At 37.8% G+C, this 26470-nt stretch overlaps 1 protein-coding gene across 6 annotated transcripts in view; it reads left to right on the top strand.

The window, feature by feature from the left end:
- Window positions 1–26470, top strand: part of Sphkap (SPHK1 interactor, AKAP domain containing) — a 161975-nt gene that overhangs the window by 47771 nt on the left and 87734 nt on the right. For all 6 annotated transcript variants that reach the window (XM_047545384.1, XM_047545381.1, XM_047545383.1 and 3 more), the window contains one exon: window positions 10454–10561. In XM_047545384.1, the coding sequence (XP_047401340.1) occupies window positions 10454–10561 (108 nt within the window). The remainder of the gene's footprint in view (window positions 1–10453; window positions 10562–26470) is intronic.

Here is a 26470-nt window from a genome sequence, read left to right as displayed (position 1 = left end):
TTATTTGACTTATATGTATATCAATTATTTATTTGATTCTGTCCTGACCTAACGGAATGAAAACTAGGCTCTGTCCATTTTATTGTTATTCTTGTTTTGTTCACTGATTCCACAGTTAGATAAAGAGTGCCTACTAAAATCAATAGACGCTCAGCAAGCAGTTGCTGAATAAATGAAAGAGTGAACAAAAACTTAGTATGCATGGCAAACTCCTTCTCTTATCATGACATCCAAGGTTAACATTAAATAGAGTCTATGTGATGTTTTTGAATATGGTTTGAACCAACATGAAATCCAAGTCAAAAATTTAATTTTAAAAGTATCTGTAAAAGGAATAAGATATGTTAAAAGGAAACTAAATAAAGTATGATGAAATACCACTATGCACCTGTTAGAATGACTAAAATAAATTTAAAACCAAACATTGACAAGGATAAGGAGCAATTTGGAGTTTCATACCTTACTGGTGGAAATAGAAAATGGTAAATTCACTTTAGAAGGCAGTTTACTAATTTCTCATAACGTTACCAAATGATTTAGTAATCTCATTTCTGGATATTTACCCAAGCCACAAGAAAAGAAAAAAGAAAAGAAAAGAAAAACCTTAAATTCAGACAAAAACATGCAAAAAAATGCAGAAAAATATTTTTAGTAACTTTTTTTATATTGGCCCCAAACTACAAATAATCCAAAGTTCCTCAACTAGTAATTATTTTTAATCTGTATACAACCATATGATGGAATAACACTTGGTTATAAGAAAACAAATTACTCATATACAAAATAACAAGTCAATTTAAAACTCATTTGTTATGGTTTGGATATGAGATGTCCCCCAAAAGTTTCTGTATTAACACAGGAGGAAAACTGATTAGATATGAGTCATACCTTTATCTGTCCATACCAAATCGAATGGACTAAATGGGTGGTAACTATGGACAGGTGTGTACACACACGCATGCGCATAGATAGCCCTCCCACACACAGGTGACTTGGTCACTGGGCGCACACCTTTGAGGTTATATTTTGTCCCTGGAATCTTAATCTCTTGCTCACTCTCTGCTTCTTGTCTGCCACAAACCGAGTAGCTTTCCTTCACCATGCCCTTTCACCTTGATGGTGGGCCTCATGTCAGGCCCAGAGTTAAGGAGTTGGTCAACATGGACTAAATCTCTGAAACTGTGAGCTCGAAACAAACGTTTTCAACTCTACATTGTCCTGGTTCATTATTTGGGTCTCAGTGATGAAAAACTAAGGAATACATTATTCTAAGCCAAAGAAACCAGTCACCAAAAGCTACATGCTATATGATTCCACACCTACAACTTTCTGGAAAAGACAAAACTTGAGGGATAGAAATCAGATCAAGCCCCAAGGGGTTGGGACTTGGGACACAAGTGACATTTTGACATTTGAGGAGCAGCAGGGAATTTAGGGGCTGGTGATGATTGGGCTGGTGTGTACACAGCTATGTGCACTTTCTAAAATAGAATTTTACACAAAAAGGACAAATTTTATAGCAATGAGGCATCTCTATCAAGAAAACGTTAGTTGAAGGAGTTTTGTCACTACATCGGGAACCACATCTGCGACAGCTCAGAGCCCACCTTCAGGCTCACCTCTTCTTTACCCCCTTTCCCACTCACTACTTGAATTAAATTGAACCTTTCCCTTTACAGTTCTTTATAATCAAAATTTTAAAATGTACTTGAGCTTCCTAGAAAGAGTTCAGTGGAGTAGCAACGGAGGCCTGGGGAGTCCTCTGGGGTGCAGTCGCAGGCTTTTTAAATGGGCTTCTCTCTGCCTTCCTTTGTCTTACGGCTCTGCTTGCCTTTTGTTTCCATTTGTCTGATGCACGTTCATTTAAATTTTGTTAATTGAGTCTTCCCAACAGTGGTTCCAAATCATTTCAACATCGTGATGCATATTTAAAATCATATTTGTTTGGACCCCTTGAGTAAACAGATGGCAGAGGTGCTTATTCCAGAATGGCCACCCCAGGTTCCATCCAGCCTCAAGGCTGCTGAGAACGTTTATGTCTCAGAATCTCCACTTTATGTACTGAAATCCACCTGTTTGAGGAAGGGAGGACACAGCTCTGCTTGTGGAAAAGAGGGAACTGCTTGTTCTGATGACACGGTTAGTTTGAAGCCGCATTCCTTCATTAGTCACAGTGCATACATTAAGGAAATAGAGCACAGGGTGTGTGAAATGCCTTTCTCCAGAAAATGTTGAGGCTGCTTCATGGCATTATGTGAGGCTGATCAGAAAATGATATGTTTTGATAGTGTAAGACTAGAAAATGGGAATCTTACTCCATAATAAAATCCTGTGTTACTTTTTTAGAAAATCCTTGCAGAAAAAGTGAAACAACCCTGTGGGCATAGATTTGACTTTCAAATTTTCTTCATGTTGAATAAATCATGTAATTGAAAAATTCAGAAATGTTCTTTTAGAAACATAATCATTGGAAAGAAAAAATTACAAATCTCTATGACATCAAATTAAAGAGGTTTTTGTGGCAAACAAAACTAGTGGTTCAGGAGCAACAACATGGTAGGAGATGGACCAGATACAAGTTGAGTGAGATAAATTAGAAAGAAATGTTTCCATTGCAAAGTTTTCACAGCAGCAGAGAAACTTCGATACTGGAACTGGGTTCAGTTTCAGTTAGGTATTAATGTTTGGGAAGAACAGTGTTGAAAATTTTAGGGGGCAGCTGGAATGATCTGAAGAAAACCAATGCGACGTAAAATCTGTGTAGTTGAGCTCTCTGCTGTGCTAGCAGATGATGGCAGAGAGGACATGATCGCAGAGGAATTATCAGAGAGAATGCTTGGAAAAAAACAAACAGAGCAAAGTACTATATACCTTAACACTGGACATTAATATTAAAGTATTCATTATGTGATTAGCAGGTGGGATATTCAAGGTCTGTCTTGACTGTTAGTTCATAGTCTGGCATGAAGTCCATAAAATTGTGGTTTAGCGATAACAGTATTATACTTTCTTGTTCGCTGCACAATAGAAATTCATTTCTCACAGTCCTGGAGGCTAAATCCAAGATCAAGTCTCCAGCAGACTCGGAGTCTGGGGACAGCCCATTTCTCCTAGAGGCACCAGTTGTACCTACACATGGTGAAAGGACACAAGGGCTCTTTTGGGTCTTTTGTAAGAACGCTGATCTAATTTATGCGGACCGAGGTCTCACAGCCCATCACCTCACAGAGGTCCCACCTCCTAATACCAACACCATGGGGACTGGATTTTAGGAAATAAATTTTGGAGGGACACAAACATTCAGATCATAACAATCTCCATCTGTTTTATTCTCTCTGACAACATCACATGGATTTCCTCATGATACCTACCAGGACTGACAACTGAATGTGTATTTCAATGCTTCTTTGCCATTTGGCTTTGTTGCCACATTTTAAACTTCATAAATATGAGGACCAGTTTTACATTACTCACCCACGTATTATCCAGAGACTAGGCCATACCTAGTGTGTACTTAAATATTGCTAGTGCTGCATAAATGAAAGAAAAAAATTTGGAGAGAAGACTGCAAAACTAGAAATAGACAAGGTATTCTAGGGAACATAGGTTGCAATCCCAGGTAACTATCAATATTATTTTGTCATCAACAGTAAAGAGGAAAATCAGGTTTCCTCTGGGGATTTTAATTGGGGAAGAAGGAAGCTTTTATTTAGACATGCAGAGTCCAAGATGACAGCAGGAGATCCAAGCATGATCATTAAGAGTAAGCAATGTGCAAAGCCCAGCTCCTGAGAAAGGTCAAAGCTGGAGAGAGAGATGGATGAGTCATCATCCGGGTCATAATTAATGTCCCAAGCGTCCCTGCGCTCTCCAAGGAAAATGACTGAGGGAACTGGAGAGAGCAAGGCGTTGAAGACCAGGCTAGAGGGCATGCTTATGCCTAGGGCCATGAAGGAGGGAAAACTAGTCACAAAGAGGGAGGGTGTGCCCTCCCCAGCCTCCCCAGTCACTCCAGACAACTCAAATCCACTTTTCAACATGGTGGTCAAGTTCAAAGTCTTTTGCAGCTTTTTACCTCCAGGTAGGACCGACCACTCCACTCTTGGGATATCTGACTTAGACTTCCATTGATCAAAACACTGCTTCCTTTCACAGTCCTGGGAGTGTTTCTTTTTCCTCTCTTGGGGTTTCATTTCCAAAAGGGCAGTGGACAATTTTATTCTTCTTAATTTTCCTGGTGTCTACGGTCAAAAGAGCTCAATGGACGTTACTGAATGTTGGCTGCAGAAGGAGAGTTAGAGAAGAAAGAGGAAAATAGAAAAGGGTACATAAAAATAATAAATAAAAGAAGAGAAATTGTCAAACATTGTGGAAAGGTAAAGAAACTGTAAAGATGGAAGAGATCACTGCCTTCTGAGAGTGATCACAATCATGTGTCATTTGCTTGCTATGAGATATTAGCCCTTTGCAAACATTTGTTCCTTGAAACAACCTTCTGAAGTGGCTTTAATTGCCCTTCTGGAATAGATGCAAAAGCTAAGTCCCACAGAAGTTAAGTGACCTGCCCAAGTCCACTCAGGAAGCGATAGGATTTGACAGAATTTTAGTTCTGGCTCCAAATCTCTGTAGCCAACCATAAATTACTGTCTTTACCAATATAATTACTTTGAAAAATTAAGACATCATGAGCAAGGTTCAGGGTTGTGTTCAGTTTGCTAAGAGTCTTGCTCCCCTTCTCTGTATCATATCCACACTGAGTTCCTGCACCTTGGTTCTATCAAAGGGAAAGTATCTATCATGCAGTATAAGAACCTTTCTTTCTTATTTAGGATACTTGTGAAATGTTAAGGGAAATCGTGCCACTATTATTTCAAACTTGTGAATACACAGCGTGTTCGTTATTAGCTCTTCATCTGCAATAAGTAAGCCCAGAACTAAAAATAGCAGACAAATAAATGAGCCGTTGAAATCCTGGTGCGTTCTTCTCCATTCTCCCTCAGAAATGGCTCTCTCAGCAGGGAGGCTGTATTCATAGAGCCTCAAGATCATTAAGTTCTCAAGCGTGCATTCTTCCTTCAAGCGTTCCTCTTCTTTAATCGTTTGTCCAAGCCATTAGACCGGAAGCATTGCGCAGGTTGAGATTGCTTAACATATGGGGCTAAGTGGTTTATTGAAGCCTGCATCCTTACTCTTTTGGTGTATTCAGCTCTTACACATTTGTGTAAGGGGAGAGGAGAGCAGGAGGCGTGGAAGAGGGAGGGAGGAGAGCAATCCACAATGCCTGCTGGCCTTCAGATCAGATAGCTTGGTCCAATTTTTTACAAGGAACCAACCGAGGTCCGAAGTTGGGCCAACTTAGCCAAAGAAATAGTTAACAGTGAGTCAGGACTGGAACTCAAACCTCCTGCCCCCCACCCTGAGGGAGAATGGGTGACTGCGGGGACAGGGATTTGGTAGGACCTAAAGATGGGAAACTGAAATCTCATCCCCATGCAACAGAGCACTGCTCAAATGAAGACCCTGAGGTCTGAGAGCTGACCTCAAATGCCTGTTCAGCGCACTCACTTACTGAGCCCTCCAAGCCTGGGCAAAGGGAATAATTTTTTTGTGATAGCTAATGTCTGCTGGGCCCTTAGTATGTTCTTGGCACTGAAGACACTAATACCTTATACACACTGCACAGATTATCTTGTAGAGTCTACCCGGCAAGTCCTGAGACTTAATTCAGCTCGTATTAGGGCCTAAGTTCAGAGAGTTCTCAATGAGTATTAATGCAGATCAATAGTTTAAAAATGTGAGTATTAAATAATTAATAGCATAAAATTAGCACAATTTGTGTAAATGTACTTTAATTATTTATATATTCAAATGAACTATTTAATTATAATGAATAATGAAGTTTTTAAAGTTAAACAGTATGTTAGTCAGCTTTTTGTGCTATAAAAAAATAGCATAGGGGCTGGGGAGATAGCTTAGTTGGTAGAGTGCTTGCCTTATAAGCACAAGGCCCTGGGTTTGATCCCTAGCACCGCAAAATAAATAAATAAATAAATAAATAAATAAATAAATAAATAAAAAATAAAAAATAAATAGCAGAGAAGAACAACTTAAAGAAGGAAAGATTTACTTTGGTTTCACAGTTTCAGAGGTTTCTGTCCATGGCCTGGTGGTTCCATTGCTTCTGGGTCTGTGGAGAGAGGCAGACAACAGGGAGGAAGGGCCTGGCAAAGCAAAGCTACTCACCTCATGGTGACTGGAAAGCAGAGAGACGGAGAGAGAAAGAGGCCAGGACCTGATATGTCTGGTAAGGGCCCCGTGACCTACTTCCTCCAATTAGGCTCCACCTCCTTCAGTTTCCAACACCTCCCAATAATGCCGTTAATCATGACTCCGTCATTGGATTAATTCACTGGTGAGGTTAGAGCCCTCGTTATACCATCACTTCCCCAAAGCCCCACCTCTGGACATCACCGCTCTGGGGAACAAGCCTTCCACACAGGAACCTTTGGGGGACGTTCCAAATGCAAGCTAGAGTGAATGAACACTTTCACCACACGAAGAAGTCTCCTCAAAATATTTCTTCCTAAGCATTGAAGATTGAAGTTCTATTTGAAATCCATTTTCTCACTCTGCCATTTCTGCTTCCTCTAATGACATGTGTTAGAGAAGATATTCAGCATCCCTGGGATATGAAATAAACCATTAAAAAATCTTTCTAGAGTTTTCCATTGAGTGAGCAGGCCCATAAGGAGTGTAACTTTTTTCTTACTCCAAGGATAGGAGAGAGCAAGGTAGCTGTGTATTTTTGGTTAATGTTTATTTTAAAAATAAGTCCAAAAAAATAAATGTCTTTAATGTAGGAGACTCCACAGATTGATCTTCCTACAATGATTTCCGTTTTACAGAAGTGAAATGCAGGAGAAATCCACCAGGTAACCAACTCTGCTCTCAGCATCGTCACTAGACAGCCCCTTCCTCAGCTCCAGGCATCTCAAAGTGGCAGGTGGCTGGCTGGTGACTTTGGGTGTTTACCCCTCTGCCTTTCTGTGTTTCATCAAGAAAATGTGGTGAGCCAGCCCACCATTTTTCTGAAAGGTCGAAGCGAATTGACATCGAACTCTGTCCTGCTTGCTCCTCAGACTTGCCTAGGACAAGAATAAATCAATTTTGTTGTTGCAACTACTTTTTCTGTTGACAGATCTTGTTATAACCATAAAAAGTATGACCTCTGAACATGTGAGAATATAGACCAGGTCGAGGGACTAATTTTTGAGGAGTGAACTTTGAAATGACTAAGAAGTGATTCTGAGCCAGGCATAGTGGCGTGCCTGCCCCTGTAATCCCAGCAACTTGGGAGGTTGAGGCAGGAGGATTGCAAATTCAAGACCAGGCTCAGCAACTTAATGAGACTCTGTCTGGGGATGCAGATCAGTGGTAAAGCACCCCCTGGAGTCAATCCCCAGTACAAAACACACACGAAACAAAGAAGCGCTTCTGGTTAGATGATTTATTAAACCGCATTATAAAGTATGATTAGCCAGCTTGTTCATTTGATGCCTGAATGTTAGAGCAGATTTAAAAGCATGGTTCCCTTTGAAAAATTAAAAGACTGATATTCTTGACAAAAGAATTAACTAAATTATATCATTTATCACAAAAAAATTTCTTCTCCTTAAAGAAAAATGTAATCTCAGAATTTCTAATGAAAATCTAACTTGAAAATGGAAGGCCACGAAGATATAGTTTTCTTTACTAAAACAAAATACATGTGACTTTTCAGAAACACACTCCAAATCAGACCCATCTGGAAACACAGAAGAAACCTCAAGAGAGATTTCACACGCAGACCTTGATCGCTTCAAGATCAAATCCAAAGGCAAGCTCATTTGGGGCAGAAACCCAAAACTCTGAGCCTCAAGATCTTCACCTTCAAAATGACAATCTCTGCAAAGATCCTTATCTCTAAAATAATCCCTACTTTATATAATTGCAATAACAGTAAATGATAATGGAAAAACATACATGTAAGAAAATGTTAGTGCAATTCCCAGTACATTCTAATCCTGCAAAAATAGCAGCTAGAACTATTAATACTACAAAACGAATCAGTGAAATCACACCATGAGCTGCAATAGTTGCTAAAGAAAATTTGACTTCACATAACTGATAACATTTCAATCCAGTAGTTTCAGACAGAAGGCATCTAACTATCCGTCGTTCTTTCAAATAGTAGCAATAGAAACCATTGTCTCAGAAAATAACCTGCCTGCAAGGCTGTTTTATGTGTAGAAGCTCAGTAAATACGCACAATGGGCCCACCGTGTGAGTACTGTGGCCCCTATTTACAGATGTAAAAACTGAGGCTCAGATTTTAAGTCAACTGCCCAAGCTGTCATTGTCCCTAATGACCAAGGCAGAATTTCAACCCCTTGGGACCCCTAATACCCAGACTTGTAAACTCTATCCCATGTGGGAAATAAAAGTGAATGCCAGTGTGGGATGGGGTAGCTTCATAGATTTTTTTCTACTTTAAATAAAGTTAAACCATTATGTCTCATTGTCCTCTATATAGGTCATCTCTAAAAACTTAAATGGAGCAATTTTACAGGTGTCCTGTAAGATTTTATAGGTTCCCACCAGGGTTCTATACAGAGGACAACAGCATATTGTGGGTTAATCTAAGGCCATGGTTCTCAATTTTTTGAACTCAGAATTATTTTGCCCTCTCAAAAAAAAATGATTAGGAACCTTGTGAAGCTTTTGTTTCCATGAATTTTGTTCATTGATATTTCCGTATAACAAATGAAAGTGAAGAACTATTTTTATTCAATTTTAAAAGAACAATTTTCAAAAAAAATAATACATAGGCTAACACACATATTTTATGTGAAATATCTATTTTCCAAAACAAAGCCTGTGAGGGGGGATGGAATGGGGTGGTGCCATGGGACTGCACGTCTCCTCCGTGTCTGACTGCGGGGAAGACAGCTGAGTCAGCATTAAGGTTCAGTCCCTTCTGCCACCCCTGGTCACACAGCCACCAAGAAATGCCAGCCAAGACTCAGAGACAGACTCAAAAAGGTACAAAATGTACTGGCGTTATGAGGTGAAACCTCTGGAGGACTGAAGGTTCCACAGCCAACGTTGGTCCACCGTATAACAAAGTCATCCCTCAGTTGCCTCCTTGTCCCCAAAGTACCTCTTGATACTGCTCTGGAAAAGACCAAAATTTGTCATCCTGAGGTGACAATAGGCATCAAGTGGGAAAAGCTTTACGAGTAATATCACAGGGTCCAAAACAAAGATGCTACAGAAACAGGTGTCAGAATTATTTTAATGAACTCTATTCAAGGACCAAAATTAGGATCTTTCTATCTTTGCAGAATAAATGAAGAGACTCCTTTGTTGTACAAGTGAAACGTAGTTGAAGAGTCATTCTATCTTACTGGCGTGAACCAAACTGACGTAATGTTATGTTGCTTAAGGGAAGGTCGTAGTCAAGTGTTAGCAGACGCTTAAGCTAATAAACGTGAAAGTGCCAGGATAGATTGGGAATTCCGAATAAGATGACAGGCATTTATACAATATTTGGAAACTGGTAGAATACATTAGAAGTTGAATCATTTGGTTATTTATGAGATTTCATCTACAGAAATATTTTGGCTCTGAAATATGCCTTTTCCTCTTTATTTTAAAAGCCAAGTCCTAAAACAAGGCATTTGTAAGTTATTTTGGGTTTGCTAATTCACTTTGTGTTTTACCATACTATTTCTAAATGGAGAATGGTTATCTCAAAGCAATTGGGCTATTCCTAATGATGTTTAGCTTAGCGTAGGGTCCTAGGTGCTCTGGAGAGCTGTGTCCTATTTCACATGTCAGGTTAGCAGAGTTGAAGAACCAAAGAACTAATTTTGCACCAAAGGGAAAACAATATCTTCTTAAAATATAAAGTGTACTTGAATTATGAAAGAACACTAACATTAAAGGAAATATTTCCCTTATAGCCAACCAGGCCATATCCCAAAACAATCATCTGATTGCATATTATGGGAGGGTTGCACCTACAATGAAGTTTCCAGGTGTTGGATTTGATGAGAGAAGGAATGAGTGTCAGCCTCGGTGTATGCTTCTCATGTCAATTTCCAGGGCAATATTTTACATTTTCTAGTGGTACTGTTTCCCCACAGTGTTTTGTTGTTGTTGTTTTGTCGTTTTGTTTGTTTTTGTTTTGTTTTGTTTTTTGGTTTGTTTTCATTTTCTAGTGGTACTATTTTGGTGTTGTTGTTTTGTTTTGCTTTGTTTTTGTTTTTGTTTTCTCCTAATGTCCAGATACTCTAAAGAAAAGGAAAAAAAAAAAATACACATCACCTACATGGTATTTTTAGAAAGAGCTGCTTGTTGAAGTAGAAAGCCTTGCCAAATAAGCACTGAGTAGTTGTCTGGGTTCCCCCAGGTTCTCCGCAGCAATAGCTTGCTGGAGTCCACAGACTACTGGTTGCAGAATCAGACGACGCCCTGCCAGATTGGTTTTGTGGAAGACAAGTCTGAAAACTGTGCTTCTGTAAGTATCCAAAACTCTGGGGAATATCATTGGATAAAACAGGGCAATGGCACATGCATCCTTGCTTGAGATAGAAGTTTCGTAATTTGTAAAACGGAAGCTTGGGAAAGTATCCTTTTGAAAACACGAAATTAATTTGCATGGATTGTCAACAGAAGGACACAGAAAGCTAATGCTTCTACCTCAAACTTGCTCATTTCAGCAGGTAAACTCATCTGATCAATTCTCCGAGGGAGAAAATTTTTTTCCAAGAGAAAAAAATGTTTACAGTTTCAAAAGCGATTGAGAAAAAAAGGTTCAGAAATAGATTTGTAAGATGACAAATAAAACCCATTTGATAGCTCTCTTGGATTCTTTTCAATTTATTTTATAACCCCTACCAGTAGGCATTTTCCAAATATAAATATTGTATAAAATTTTTCCACCATGCTTGAGTTATAGTTATAATTTGAAAACTCAGCCTAAGAAATAAATAGGCATGCATTTTAATACACTGTAGCTGAGCTTGACATACAAAACCTTTGTTTGCCAGATCAACAATATAAGTCCTATAGCTCAGAATGCAAATGCATACTGTTGATGTGAAATAGGCTCCGTCCCATATGCTCCACCAAGCTATATTTTTCACTTTATTGAACTCATCCAGCACTTATGGGGTCATGATTGCAGAGATGGGAGTGTTTTCAAAAAGGAGAGAAATACAATGTAATTCTTCTGACTAAATTGAGAGCATCAGCTCTGAGTTATTCCTGGAGGTAAGTCGTATGCCAGCATTTCTGTTAAAAGGGAGAAGCTGAAAATGGGATGGGAGGCTTTTTATATGTACAGAGCAGACAGAGGAAGTCAAACCCCTCACACAGGAGGCTCTCGAGACCCAAGAAATGCAGAGTTCACTGATGCTCTTCAGTAAATCTTTCTTTAGGTAAATGGTTGTGAATCATCAACTTTCAGTACATTTGATTGCTTGTCCAGAAACTAGTTGCTGGCTAAAAATCTCTGGGGAAAACAGAAAGGATTAAGGGACAAGTAATTCGACAGCAATAACTTCTTTGCAAAGTCAATTCTGAAGTGAGATGGAAAATGAAGGCATTTGCTGACGCCGACGTCCAATTAAACAGGTGTAAATGGTAAAAGAGAGAAATACAGAGTGCAAGCTATTAGGGCCACACTTTGGTCAAAGTTTCCATTGGAACAGTTTCTGCGTTACAAGGAGTTTCCACTTGGAGGACACACAGAACTTGGGGCACTAAAAATGGTCTAGTGAGGGCCTAAGAGGTCTTCTCTAAACTTCCTACTTGGGGAGTCTGTGTTATAGGTCTATAATTAGAAGTGCTAGCTTATTTCTAGTTGAATTTGAGAATTGCCATTGTATTATCTTATATTCAAAGAAACTCCTCCCATCCCTCAGTAGACTGAAATTTGGGCTTCAAACCATGACCTCCTTTCTTAATTCTTTGTTACTATCTAGTGTCAGATGACATCAGGGAGGCTGAGCTGATTCATTCTGCCTTTAAGGTTCTTCTTATTCTTCCCAAAAGGGGAAAATCCTAAACACAAGTAAAAGACATAAGATAAGATTAATTATTCCTCTGCCCTCAAAATTGTAATAATTAAAATTGACACAAAAATTTAAAATTGTCCATAACTCTATATCTAAGAGAAATTAGGGTCCCTATGAAAACTTAGCCCTAATCTCTTAAAAAGTAACCTGTAGTCAATTTTTCTTTACTTCTAGATCCTCCCTTTTTCTGACTTGGCATAGATATTTAGGGTGGGGAGAATAAACCAGAGTCCTGAGTTGCACAAAGCTACAGAGTAACTGTTATCTACAGGAGAAACAGATCAAGTCTATTGGTGCTGGACCAGGACTAGGAGATTTTAAGCAAAAGAGCCACACAGAAGTTTCCAGGTCAGGAGAAAGTACTTAATTCCTTCTCAATACCTATTTCCTACATCACCATGAAAATGAAAATGTAACTGAGGAGGGAGTAAGGGTCTTTATTTACAAATAATATCTTCATTAAAGGCTAATTCTTAAATTTAGTTTATTGAATCATCCCAAACCTGAATCTACTTCTACATAAGTACAGCAGAATCTGAGGGACGTGTAACACTGCTGTCCTGTATTTAATTGTTTTGCAATCTGTTCATAATTCTTGAGAGTCCTACTTGAAGTTAGTTGTTGCTTTATAAACTCTTTTCTTCCTTACCAAAATTAGTAATTACATTTTCATATCCAGTGTAAATTGGTTTAGTGTTCATTGCACTGAAGTCCAGGTTTTTAGATCTGTGGCTTCTTAAAACTAAGTCCCTCAGTGTCCCCATGGTTTCTGAATTTAAATTTGAAATTTCTCCAGAGGGACAACATTGGGCTTGGAAGACATTCAGGGCATTATGTACACATCTCAATATGGCAGTTTGTTTTTGAGAATCAGACCATGAATTGCGGTTATGTCTTCAGTGGGAGACCTCATTCATTTTACAGTTAATGAGAGAAGTCTTAGCCAAGAGTGGCTTGAAGCAGTCAGAAATGGAACAGTCACCTCAAATAGAGCCACTGGCCAGGAAGCCCCTCAAATCAGCTCCAGTGGCTTTTCAAAAGTGTTATGATTTTTCCTAAATAGAATTCTCTTATCAAACTTATAATTTTATTTTCTTACTTATTTGACATTCTGAAAAAAAATCTATATACTAACCTTCAGAGTGTTGTTTTGCTTTGTTTTGCAACCTGATCATTTGAAAGAGAGGAAATATGTAGGAGAACAATGGAATTCTAAGCTATTCTGCAAAACTCAACAGCTATGACATTATCTCAACATTAGTTGCTAAACTGGACTTTTTATTACTCCTAACTCTTTAAGTTATATTAGTCTTTATTAATCATCTATTGCTTTTGGCTATTCACTGGAATTTAAGTTTTGATATTTCAAAAGTTGCCTTTTAGTTCAATACTTCATTACCATCACCGTGTCATGAAGGTTATTATTATTATTCATGTGATTTCTGTTTGTTATTACTGTCCTTACTGACCATTATAAGACTCACAGCTGTCTCCGTCCAAACAAGCTATGTCCTCTTCATTGCATGCGCTTTAATTGATGAATCACAGTATTTTAAAACATGCTACATTTGCCTTAAATATGCAAACAAGTAGAGCTTTCAAGTGGCCTTCAACAGACCACACTGATATTGCAAAACCAAGACACCTGCCAACTGTTCTATAGGTCTCAGGTTCTGAAGCAGTCCAGAGGCAAAAAAGAAAAAAATCTCAGGTGAACGTGTTCAAATTTATTTACTTCTCCAGATATATCTACATCTCTTCTGAAACTTAAAAAAAAAAAAAAAAAAAAAGAAAAAAAAAACAGGTAGGAAAGAGACAATCACCCCACTTAGGTTTTTTTGTGGAAGAATCTAGATTCAACATTATCAGAGAAAAGCATCACTATAGAACAGAGTTTTCAAGCAGCTTTCAATCTTTTCTTCTTTATTTCTTTTTCCTTTTTTTTTTTTTTTTTTTTTCCTGTTTTGAGACAGGGTCTCTGCATTGCTGGGAGGTCTTGCTAAATTGCTGAGGTCAGCCTTGAACTTGTGATCCTCCTGCCTCAGGTTCCCTAGGGACTGGGATTACAGGGATGCGCCTCCACACAGGGTTTATTTCATTTTAAAACATCAAATCTGTTTTTTTCTTTTTTATTTATGGAGCACTAAACACGTCTTAAAAATGTCAAACTCTGGTGGCAGAATGGCTGAATCAAGCCACAGCCCTGTGCTTGTGTGGACCCATTCAACTTAGGAAGCAGATTAAGCAGATTTCCAGGTTCATTGAGCAGCTTGGCTCTGGGAAGAAGGGGTTCCTGGAGCTCTCAGTCCCAAGCCGAGATTATTCCTGCCAGCTTCCCCCAGCACGGCTCTCCAGGAGAAAATCTCCAGTAGGCTCCATTTCCTTCTTTCTGGAGTATTTGCAGAGGATTTTATACCCAACCCTGTTAGAGGAGTCCAGACAGGGGCTACTTGAAATCCAGCTCTCAAACACATAAAGCAAGACAGCCTCAGGGAAGTAGAGCAGGAGACCTACGTACAGTCCACGTGGCCTTGCTCACCCTGTGCAGTGACCCCCAACCCTCAGGAAACCCAAGAGTCCTAGGGAAAACTTGACTAGACTCTCAATCAAAAGAAATTTGCATGAACCTTACCTGGTCTCCAGAAGGCAATGCATTAGAAAGATCACTTGATTGATAACCAGGAAGACTTATGTATCCCTTATAAACCAGGTTTCCAAAGAATACTTAAGCACTTGGAAATAAAGTCTCCTTGTGTAACTGTATATAAAAGTGAGCTATAAAATATGTAGTACAAACAAGTAAAAATATCTAATATACAATATGAAGAGTATGGGTAATAATAGTGTTTTGTATTCAGGATTTTTGTTAAATGAGTTGATTATAGCTGCTGTTGCCTCAGGGGGTAAGAAAGGAGTAATGTGTGAGACAATAGATATGTTAACCTGCTCCATCATAGTGCCCATTTTACCACATCTATCTTATAGCCTGTTGCATGCCTTAAAAATACTCAAAAATCACTTGAAAATACTTAATGAAGATTCAAATACTTAATGAAGTATTTTATGAATCTTGAGAATTTTTGCCAGTCAAAATAGAGTCAGATGAATATATCTGAACATGCTTTTCAAACCTGAGTGTTTATACCACTTCTCAACTATTTTTTAATTCATTTTGACAGAAGAATGCATTACTAAAATACTTCAGAATAGCTTCAATTTTCAAGTTTTCAACACTCCCTACTATAATAGCAATTTTCCTCTGAGGAGAAAACCTATCAATCAGGAAGATCAACAACAATAAATAATTTTTGTCATTGGAATACCTTTAAACTTCAAGGGTCTCAACAACATAATTTTCCGTTTCTTTTTAACTGAATTATATGTTTAGATTAACCTGTCTTCCTCATAAGTTCTTCTAAGATCCCAAGAAAACTACTTAGAAATAATATTTTTTTAAACTTAGAGTCTCAGTTGAACATTCACATTTTTATTTCTTCTTAGATCTGTCTATATACATCTATGTATCTATCTATCTATCTAGACAGATAGACAGACAGGCAGACAGACCTATGAAGAAATTAAGAGAATAAAGAGGTGGGCCTGGCTAATAACTTCCATAGGACATCTTGTTTTAGTTTGTAGTCTTTGGATTATAATTTCTATCTTTGTAATAAGACAAACTCACTCTGGAGATTTTTTTAGGCAATGAGAAAATACTGAAGGCTGAAGCAGAATACCTGTCCTGCCACACTGCATATTGTATGCATTCGTAGACTGGAGACTGCCCTCATTTTATATTACACAGAACACTTGGTACATTTGTCTGGTCTGTTGTTTCTGCAATGTAATTGGAATTTAATTGGATCATCTATATGCATTTAATGCACCTTCCAGACAGAAGCATCTGAAGGAACTGAGTGGGTGAAGGAAATTTTGTGCCCTGCTAAATTTTGTCTCAGGTTTGGTTCAATGCAATTATTAAACAAAGTAACAAAGTCAGCTAACAGAGATAATTCCACCAGGCATCCTTGAGGAAATTCTCGTAAAGCAAAGTCTCTCGCTCTTGGAACTACTGAAATACAGGACTGGACAATTTTAGCTTGTGAGGGAGTTGTCCTGTGCTCTGTAGGATGATCCTTGACATCCCTTAGATGCCAGTAGTGACCACCTCCCAAATTGTCACAAACAAAAATGTCTTCAGACATCACCAATGTTCCCTGAACATGGAAAGAAGGCAGGAAATGGGGAAGCATGACACAAAAATCACATCCAGTTAGGAACAACTACTTTAATTTTTTTCAAACTTTAGCCTCCAGTCACCCATGAGTTAACCCCAGGCAAGTCATGAACTTCAACCCAATCTGCAACTCACCCCTCCACAGTCATGGTGGATCGTGCAGAATCTGCTTCTCTCAAAGGATTCCAGTCCACACATTGCTGTCATCAAAGGTCATGTGCACTGAAGAGGAAAGGTCCATGAGAAAGTCGGGACCAGTTCAGACACCTGCCCCTAAGTCAAGACCAGTTAACTTACTGCTCTTGCCTGTGCCACCAAATAGAATCCAATACCACTGGAACGTACTACAATTATTTTAACTTCTTTTCTTTCATCAGATATAACACAATAGCATTAGCTGATTTGAGATCGCTAAGAAAGAAAGCTCACTAATCTCACTACTAAATGGACCTACTATGTGCATCCAGCTTATTTCTTCCACACTTTCCCACACAAGCTAGAATGAAAAACTGTGTTGACTCATCTGGTATCCAAAGGGGAATATGAGCTCTGGATTGAAGATTTTCAATTTTCCAGGAGAAGTCTGGAATCTCTTTTTTCTATTTTACGTCTACTGAATTCTAAATGTTGGCCCATACTATAATTTTCTTTTGACATTGTATAAGCAAATCAGAGCACATCTGTGGGTAGAAACAGCTGTAAGGACTCCAGTTTCTGAAATCTGTCATTTTGATGGATGCCCATATAGCCTCACTCTTGTTAACCGCAAACTTCTATGTGCATTTGAATTTAGGATCACGGAACAATCCCACAAATGTTTTCCAGCTCAAAAATGCTGGTCTAGAGCCGTGGGCATTACCATAATTGCCTTTCTCATTGCCCAAATCCATTTGTCCAGATTTTTCCACTCTTTATAATCAGATACATCTACCCCCTATTCATTTCCAGAACATAACTTGGAAAATATAGTCTCATCTAACCTGAAAATAAAGGACAACAGACATGGATTACCACAATCTATGTTCTTTCTTCATTTGTATATGTATGAACACATATACATATTTCTGTTGAAACTATTGTTCTGATATGTAAATAGTTTCCTTAATGAAGACTTAGTCAAGAGTGATCCAAAATATAAAAATTGACCCAGTAGGTATATTTGTCCCCAAGCATCTGACTCAAGACCTGCTACCTCTATCCTCTCCAATTTTTGCCTCAGGAACATGCCTCTCTGCCCCTGACTACCCTGAGTCCAATTTCATTAGAATACTTGACATCCTTCAAACACCTATATTTCTTTCCCCATGAGATTTCCTTGCCCTAGACTACTGTGGTGCCTGCTTGCTATCTTATAAATGCTTACTGACTTTTTCAGTCCAACTATGTTCATGCAAAATAGCCATTTCAACTTTTAAGCATTACTCATTCAGGCAGGGAGAAAAATAACAGGTTTATTTTTTTCAGATGAATTATTGGAAAACTTACTGAAATTTTCTGAACTTCTTACTTTTCTTGGAACTGACAGCTGACTTCTGTATTACTTCAATTGTGTGCTCCCTAAAAACCGCTTTGTCTTAACAGACAGCAAATGATCACCACTCTTTATAAAAATACTCTTTACCACTGCATTCTTATATTCTTCTATATATTTATCCTTATAAATTCCATTAGTTTTCTCCAACTTTCCCTAAATGCAAATTAAAAAAAAACTTAAAAATACCTTCATTGACCTTATCTCCCTGTCAAACCATCTACCCTGTCCTCCCTCTTTTGACCAGCAAAATTAAAAACCAATAAAAAGCATACTGTCTTTACTATCTGACTCACCTTTCTCCCCACGCTGCTGAAATCACTCTTCTTAGTGTCACCAAGTCCACTGACATGTATTCCCTGCTTACCTGTCAGTAGAACTAACTGAAGTCACACTTCTTCCCAACCTTCTTCCCATGGCTTCAAGAATACCATTCTCCCTTCTAAGTCTTCTCTTGCCTCTAGTATCATTGCTTTCTAAAATCTCCATCCAGGACTGCTGCTCCCCATGCCCAGCCTGGCACTTTTGATATGGTGATTCCCAAAGGTCTGTCTGTAACCTGGGTCCTCGATGCTCCCATTTCATCTTTGCTCCCTGCTTGGCTGTAAGCGGATGGCCACCCTCTCCAGACTATAGACTTATTTCAAAGTACTTGTTAGTCACACCCACCTGAAGACCTCAAAAATATCCCACACTCAACGTGACTGATAGTGAAAATCCAAAAATATGTTTTGCCTGCCAAATTTTCCATTTCTCCTGATAGATCAGTCATCTGCTCAGTTACCCCAGCTCTAACCCTCAGTGACCTCGCGTTCACCTTGTCTTTCTCCCTCACTCTTCAGCTTCTGTGTTATCAGAGCTGTTTGATTTTTTTAACTCTGTCTATACGTTTCAGCTCCAACATCACTCTTATTGCCTAAAGTCTCATGTGTGTCTTCTAAGTGTTTAATGTGTAACAATCAAAAGCAAACAAATAGCAGGGAAGAAGCTAAAGAGACACCAGCAAGTTGGAGAAGCCACCGGTATCTTCTTCTCTTGAGATCCTCTGCAACACCGAATGTCTGGGCTTGTTTTAAGGGACTAATGGTATGAATAACTATGTTTTCCACCACCCACTGTCACCCCCACATCACCTAATTCCTCCATGGGGCTGCTGAGTCAGCTCAATATCTAATTTAAGACCAGGGCTCTTGTTTTTAATTGAACAGGATATTAATTCCAAAGGAGCTGACTCACCATCTTTCCCCCAATTTTGAAAATACCATACCAAATGCCAGACCCAAGAAAAAACACTTTGACATGGCACACTTCAACATTGGAAACACACTCAACATTCATTTCCCAGAGCATAGCGGGAGCACCAAAATAAAATATCAACTAATGTATTTACACCCCGTGCTCAACAAACAGAATGTACAAGCATTCTCTTATTCTACCAAACTTAAATGACTGAATTTCCATTTGTGAAATGGCAGAACTTCATTTTTCAGTCAAAGAAATGAAACAGCAATAAAAAGAAGGTATTTCTCAAAACCACAGAGTACATCAGTAGCAAAGCCAGGTCTAAAGTCAAATCCACCATCTCTTAGTGCAGTGAGCGTAGCATTTTCAAGGTTCTGGTCCCCCCCCCCGACTAAGTAATAATTTTATGAAAGTTTTGAGAAAAGTATAATTATTTATGATAAGATTATCATATTTGAGTTAAAACGATCTGCCTTACTAATCCATACTCAAGACCTAAAAGTAATATATTTTAAAAGTTCCTACTTAACTTTTTGATTGTTTTCCATAAATTCAAGATTGCCACATGCTTATATATAAGACACTCTCAAATCTTATCCACAGTTGTAAATGCCATTAGCATCTGATATGCCATCAAGAAGAATGCCATCCTCCTCAGTCATCCCAAGGCGCAACATCTACACTTAGTCATTCAACTAATATTTATTGTTCTAATTAGTTATACATGACAGTATAACACATTTTGACATATCATATATAAATGGAGTGTAACTTCTTATTCTTCTGGCTGTACATGATGTAGAATCACACTGGTTGTGTAACCATATATGCACACAGGGTAATAATCCATTCTACTGTTCTTCCTACCCATATACCCCCTCCCCTCCCTTCACTCCCCTCTACCTAATTCAAAGTACCTCTATTTTTCCCTAGCCACTTTATTGTGAATTATCATCCACATACCAGAAAAAACATTTGACCTTTGGTTCTTTGGGATTGGCTTATTTCACTTAGCATGATATTCTCCAGCTCCATCCACTTACCTGCAAATGTCATAATTTTACTCTTCAAGACTGAGTACTATTCCATTGTGCATATGTATCATGTTTTCTTTATTCATTTGTCTATTGAAGGGCACTTAGTTTGGTTCCATAATTTGGCTATTGTGAATTGAATTGATATAAACATTGATGTGACTGTGTCAATGGAGTATGTTGATTTTAAGTCCTTTGGGTATATGCCAAGGAGTGTGATAACTGGATAAAATGGTGTTTCCAGTCCACGTTTTCTGAGTTATCTCCATACTGCTTTCCATAATGGTTGCACCAGTTTGTAGTTCCACCAGTAATATATGAGTGTACCTTTTCTCCACATCCTTGCCAATATTTATTGTTGCTTGTATTCTTGATAATTGCCATTCTGACTGGAGTGAATTAAAGGAAAACAAATAGGAAAAGAAGAATTCAAACTATCACTATTTGCCAATAGTGATAATTTGCCAACAATTGTATATTAAGAATCCAAAACAATTCCACTAAGACTTCTAGAATTAATAAATGAATTCAACAAAGTAACAGGATATAAAATCAACACCCATAAATCAAATGCATTCCTATACATCAGTGATGAATCCACTGAAAGAAAAATTAGGAAAACTACTACCCCTCTCACAAAAAAATAAAACACTTTGGAATCAATCTACCAAAAGAAGTAAAAGACTCTACAGTGTAAACTATAGAACACAAAAGAGAGAAATTGAAGACCTTAGAAGATGCACTGATCTCCCATGCTCCTGGATAGGCAGAATTAATATTGTCAAAATGGCCATACTACCAAAAGTGATACACAGATTTAATGCAATTCCTACTAAATCCCAATGACATTCTTTATAAGAATAGAAAAAACAATCCTGGAATTCATTTGGAAAAATAAAAGAGACCCAGAATAGCCAAAGCAATCCTTAGCAAGAAAAGTGAAGAAGGAGGCATCACAATACCAGACCTTAAACTATACTACAGAGACATAGTAGCAAAAATGGAATGGGATTGACTGGGTCTTAATCATGTAGAAACCAGTAAGCCAGAATCTCTGAGGGGTATAAAAATATGGGCCAAGTAGATACCCGCATCTTAAGAAACTCAGTGACAGTCAAGTTACTCTAGTATAATGTAGTAGGTTATGAACCAGAGAAGAATAAAAAAAAAAGGTTAAATGCAGAAGGCAAAAAGAGATTAAATCTGGCTTGATTAAAGAATTTTTTAAAAATTATGAAGTTAATTGTACTTGAGATGGGCCTCGAGAAGTGTGTAGGATTTAGACACGTGGAAATGTGGGCAAAAGATAAAACCAGGCAGCAGGAATACTTTGAGCAGAGCCCAAACAAAAACATGCATTCAGCACAAAGAACAGTGGTGGGTAGATGGAGTGGGCGGAAATTTAAAGGAGGAACTCCCCAAGTTGGGAAGGTGCCCTTCTCCTCGTGGTCATGAGCACAAGCGAATCTTCTCCTCAACCCCACTTTGGTCTCCATTCTACACTCCCACCCAGCACACACACAAGGGAAACCACTGTGTGACAATCTGAGCTCTTTGTAGTAAGTTTAAACATAACTTTGAGCTTTGTCATTGAATAAGTTTACTGTTTTTATCTATTATTTTAGTCCCACCATCTTACATTACAGCAGGAAGGAATCTCCCAGATGAAAGTTGTCATGAACCATAAAAAGATGAAGAAATTAAGAACCTGAGCATACCAAAGCAATGGGAACTTAAGGGCAAGAAATATAAAAGTCAAAGCCACAGCTGGATACTTAGCACACAAAAGCTTTGCCTTGGAACAGTGCAGTTCTGCTCTGAGGGAGAACGAGCAGATCATCATACAGTGGAAGTTTGCCAGTTACTCTACAGAGGTCTTGCTCTTGCTCATTCTGAGACCTCTGGAAATTTTTTAATGAATCCTCAAATGGAGGCATCATGATATTCTTCATTTGATTTAAGTCACTATCAGCTTCACAACAATGAGGGCCCTACAACTGTTTCCAGAAATGTTTCAGAATTTTACCGATGGCAAACACCAAAGTCTAATCCATGAAAGCCGTACGATGCAGGATCCATATTCCGACATCCACAAACGAACCTCCATGACCAGCTTCCTCCAGGAAGATTTACTGCATCTAGATGAGATGGAGTTCTTATCGAGGTCACTGAGCCTTTGAAAACACATGGAAGTCACGTGTATGTGTGGCATTTTTTTTTTTTATCAGCTTTCTCCCTGTATCCCACTATGGCCTCAAGTTTTTATCAGTTTCTTCAAAGTGTCTGTTGACTTAAAAATAACAAGAATCACTTAACTGAAAAGGTGAGCAGATCTGGCATTTTAATGAATTTCTCCATTAAACCTTCAAAAGATTGGACAGCAGGGAGCTACAATGGTATTCTCTGTGCTCTGTTTGTCTCTCTTGGTGTGAAAAATCTTCTAGGGTATTCTGGGCCTTAATATTCCCTGAGAGGATATCTAGGGCAATACCTTAGTCTCATGGGTACGACTTAGATAGAGAAAAGTCACCCTCAACTTCCTGGATTCACCAGCTGTGAAGTTATTAGCCTCTTTAGCTTAAGGTCGGCAGGAATGAAGAAGACTGGTGGTCTCTGGCTTCCAGTGAAATACTGGAACTCTTGCTGCGGAGCTGGAGAGAGAGGAAGCTTGCTTCTTAGACCCACAAAATGGAGCTCCTGCCAAGGAGCTTTCCTTTTTAACCTAGTATATTTTCTTAAACAAATATATTTTTTTTTAATTTTTGGAATGCTCTTAGGACAATTTCTAGAAAAATTATAACATGTATTATAATTATAATTTTACATATATCCTATATATAAAATTAATGTATTATAATTATAATTTTACATATATATTATATATATAATTTATATATATATATAAACCTTTCTTTTTGCACTGTGGAGCTGCTCCTCATAGCTCCTCATGCTGCCACCCCAGACCTGGAATCCACTCCTTTATGGCATCCACGGCTCACTTTAATCTGTGTTACCTGCCTGACCCTTGGAGGTGTTTGAGGTGGTGACCCAGGTGGGTTTGTAAATCTCCACACAGCAGTTCCATGTCTTTGGTTAAAGGTAGCTTAATTCCCTTGGCATTCAGCCTTGTTCAAGGTGGAGAAAGTTAGGGCATCTATTGTCCCTGAGAAAGAACATCTCATTTTTGTATAAAGTTGACAAGTGAATAACTGTGGAAAGAGCTGTGAATTTTCTCAGGAAAGACGTTGGAGCTTCTTATAATACATGGAGTCCAAATTCAGACAGTGTTTTTGTTAATATTATTCTGAAAACATTTAACAGGCGTCACTCAATGTCCAAAGCAGCCACTTATTACACAGCACTGATTGTTTAAAGAACTTAATTTCCAAATGAGCCCACAAAGTAAATTGAGTGTAAAATGTTCCCTTTGATACTACGTGTGTTGACTTGCAATTCAGTTGTTGGGTTGAAGACTTAGGTGACAGGACAGGCAAAGGATGATAAATGTTAAATAACTGAAGCTGAGTCACTCTGTCTTACCAACTGGACAGCAGGCTGCATTGTCTAATTACCCCACTCATCTGTTCCAACATGATCATGTCATCAACCTATAAGAGAATTCAATCTTTGATCTTTGGAACAACCAGAAGTTTTATGTATTTTTCAACCACAAATTAACGGATTAGCATATCTTTACTAAAGCAATGTCACCATGCGAAATTTTTGTCTAGTAGCATTCATGAATAAGGCCGAAGAACTGATATTAAAATTAAAAGTCAGAACTTATTTATTGCCACAAATTCCCAAGTAACTTGGACTATGTGAGCTCAAAAGCTCCTTTCAATTTTAAGACTCTGTTCAGAAGCCTATTCATTTTTCCTGATGCTGCATATTTGGAGGAGGAAAGTAATACTTTGCTTAATTAGTGAGAGCAGCATGATTTTGCTGCATGTATACATATATATATATATATATAATTTTACTCTGACCTTCACCATGGTGTTCTGTTGACTCAGCAGTTTGCTATGATTTGAAACATTGTCTCTGAAAACACATTTTGGTGCATTACCCAAGAGGCAAAGGAACTCCGGATGTATTTTTCGTTTACCTTACTGATGTCAAACAGAATTCATCAATCAATGCCACAGGCTCCAAGCTCCTCTTATCACAACTCAACTTTATTTTTCTTCCTTTAGTCAGTTTGTTTGCAAAAAATGCTCTGACCATCCCCACCTTCTTTCTTCCTATAAGCAGAGAGCCCTTTGATTTATAGAAAGAGGAAGGGCAAAGAATTGGACACAAGCCCACGTGCCTGGAAGCTGAAGTGGAAATTAATTTGCTTAGGAAAAGTTCACTTGGGTTTTTAGATTTAAAAAAAAATAATCAATGGTGAACATTTTAGATATTGCCTAAAACAGCTCCACAGGACATCTGAGATGAGACTGAAATAATGGATTCCTGCAGTGCATGATGAAAATTGACATCACATCAGTTGTTTGATAACAATTAGATCAATTTATAATAAACAATATTTATGTGTCAATGGGGTGACTGACTGACATTTCCTTAGGCAATTGATAATTAAGGAAATAGCCATACAGGATTTAAGCTTACTTCAAATCAGTTGTGCAGTGATTTCTTGAACCTTCTATTTGTAGGGACACTCTCATTAATAACATAACCAATATTAACCATATTTATATTTAGAATTTTTTAAAAGATGATGGATGGCAGGTAGCAATTAATAATATATACTGCTTGTGATATGACAAAATACATTCTCTTGTCATGTATAACTAAAAAGAACAAATTAATAAAAGAAAGACCAAAGCCTGAGTCTAATGCCAAGACCAGCCAGTTAGCCTCTCAAAGAAAACGGAATGATCTGCAACCCTAGTCCGCTTTCCCATGTGTGACGGGACTCTAGCAGGTAGATATGGATGCAGGTATAACTGCCTTCACATCCATACAATTAATGGCTGCCCAAGATAACTACACATATATGGCTTCTGTTTTTTATTGAAGCATAAGAATTATACAGTCTTTAGATCCCTTTATTTTAAAAACAATTAAAATACTTACATTATTAATAGAAGAGTACATTGGTTTCCATCCATAAAGTCTTTGGAAAAGGACAACTGTAAAGGAAGTTCTTTTAAAGAAAGAAAAAAATTATTAAAGATGGAGAGTCATTTACAAGTACAACTAGAACATGCAAAGCTTTTCTTGAATAACAGAGCATGCACAAACTTTGCCATAGTCGTTGATATGAAGGATCTTAAGTTCTGACTTTACTGTCTTCTTCTTTTTCTGTATAGCTTCTTTCAGCGTAGAATTTCTTCCCAATGTAAAATATTCTGTAAACCAAAATGGCAGTATAAATAGCTAACTCCCATGCATTAATCAAGAATCAGTACAATACCACAAAAAAGTACCCAGTTGTTACCATTCAGCAGTTACTATGCTCGGCACTGGTTAAACTCTCACAATTTGTCTCCTAAATTACTACAACAAATTTCTAACTCAACTTCCTTATCCCAGTGACATTTTCTCCATTTGCACCTATATGCTGAAATTAGCACTACGTTTTCAAAATGAAAATCTGACCAAAATACTACTCTGCTTAAGAATCTTGAAGGAAATACAAAATTATCCAGCATCAAATGAAGTGAAATTCAAAATGTCTGAATACCAGTACAAAAACTCAGGACGAGGACAAAATTAATCAATAGAAACAACACAGAAATGGCACAGATGATATGTTTCCCAGATAAGGAAATTAAAGCAGATTAAAATGATAGTCTAGATGTTCAATAAGATAGAAGAAGCATGAACATGTAATGTATTTTTCAAAATAAAAATTGCAGAATATAAATACATGAAATTTCACAGTCTAAAATAAAAAAAAATATACTGGGTGGAAGTAATATTTGATTCTGTAGTAAAGATCCATGAACTTAACAGTATAGCAATAGAAAAGATTGAAAATTAAACAACAAAAAAATTGAACCGACACAACTAAGTGAGTAACTTGCTGAAATTTTGATTTATATTGTATTAAGTCTATGGATCTATTAAGGGACATATTACATATTAAAAATATACAAATGTGCATGAGTCTATATCCATTTGGATCTTTAATATCTCCCAGACATGTTATATAGCTTTTATTTTAGGGGACTTACAAACTTCCATTAGATTTATTCCTAGAAATTATAAATTTCTCATGTTTTTAAATAGTAGCTTAAGCTATCTTTTAATTTTTCATTGTATTTTATAAAATGGTTACATTTTATATATTGAC

Source organism: Sciurus carolinensis, chromosome 3, assembly GCF_902686445.1.
Source record: "Sciurus carolinensis chromosome 3, mSciCar1.2, whole genome shotgun sequence".
Lineage (NCBI taxonomy): Eukaryota > Metazoa > Chordata > Mammalia > Rodentia > Sciuridae > Sciurus > Sciurus carolinensis.
The sequence above is the reverse complement of the archived record's forward strand: the minus strand, read 5'-3'. Positions and strand labels throughout refer to the sequence as shown.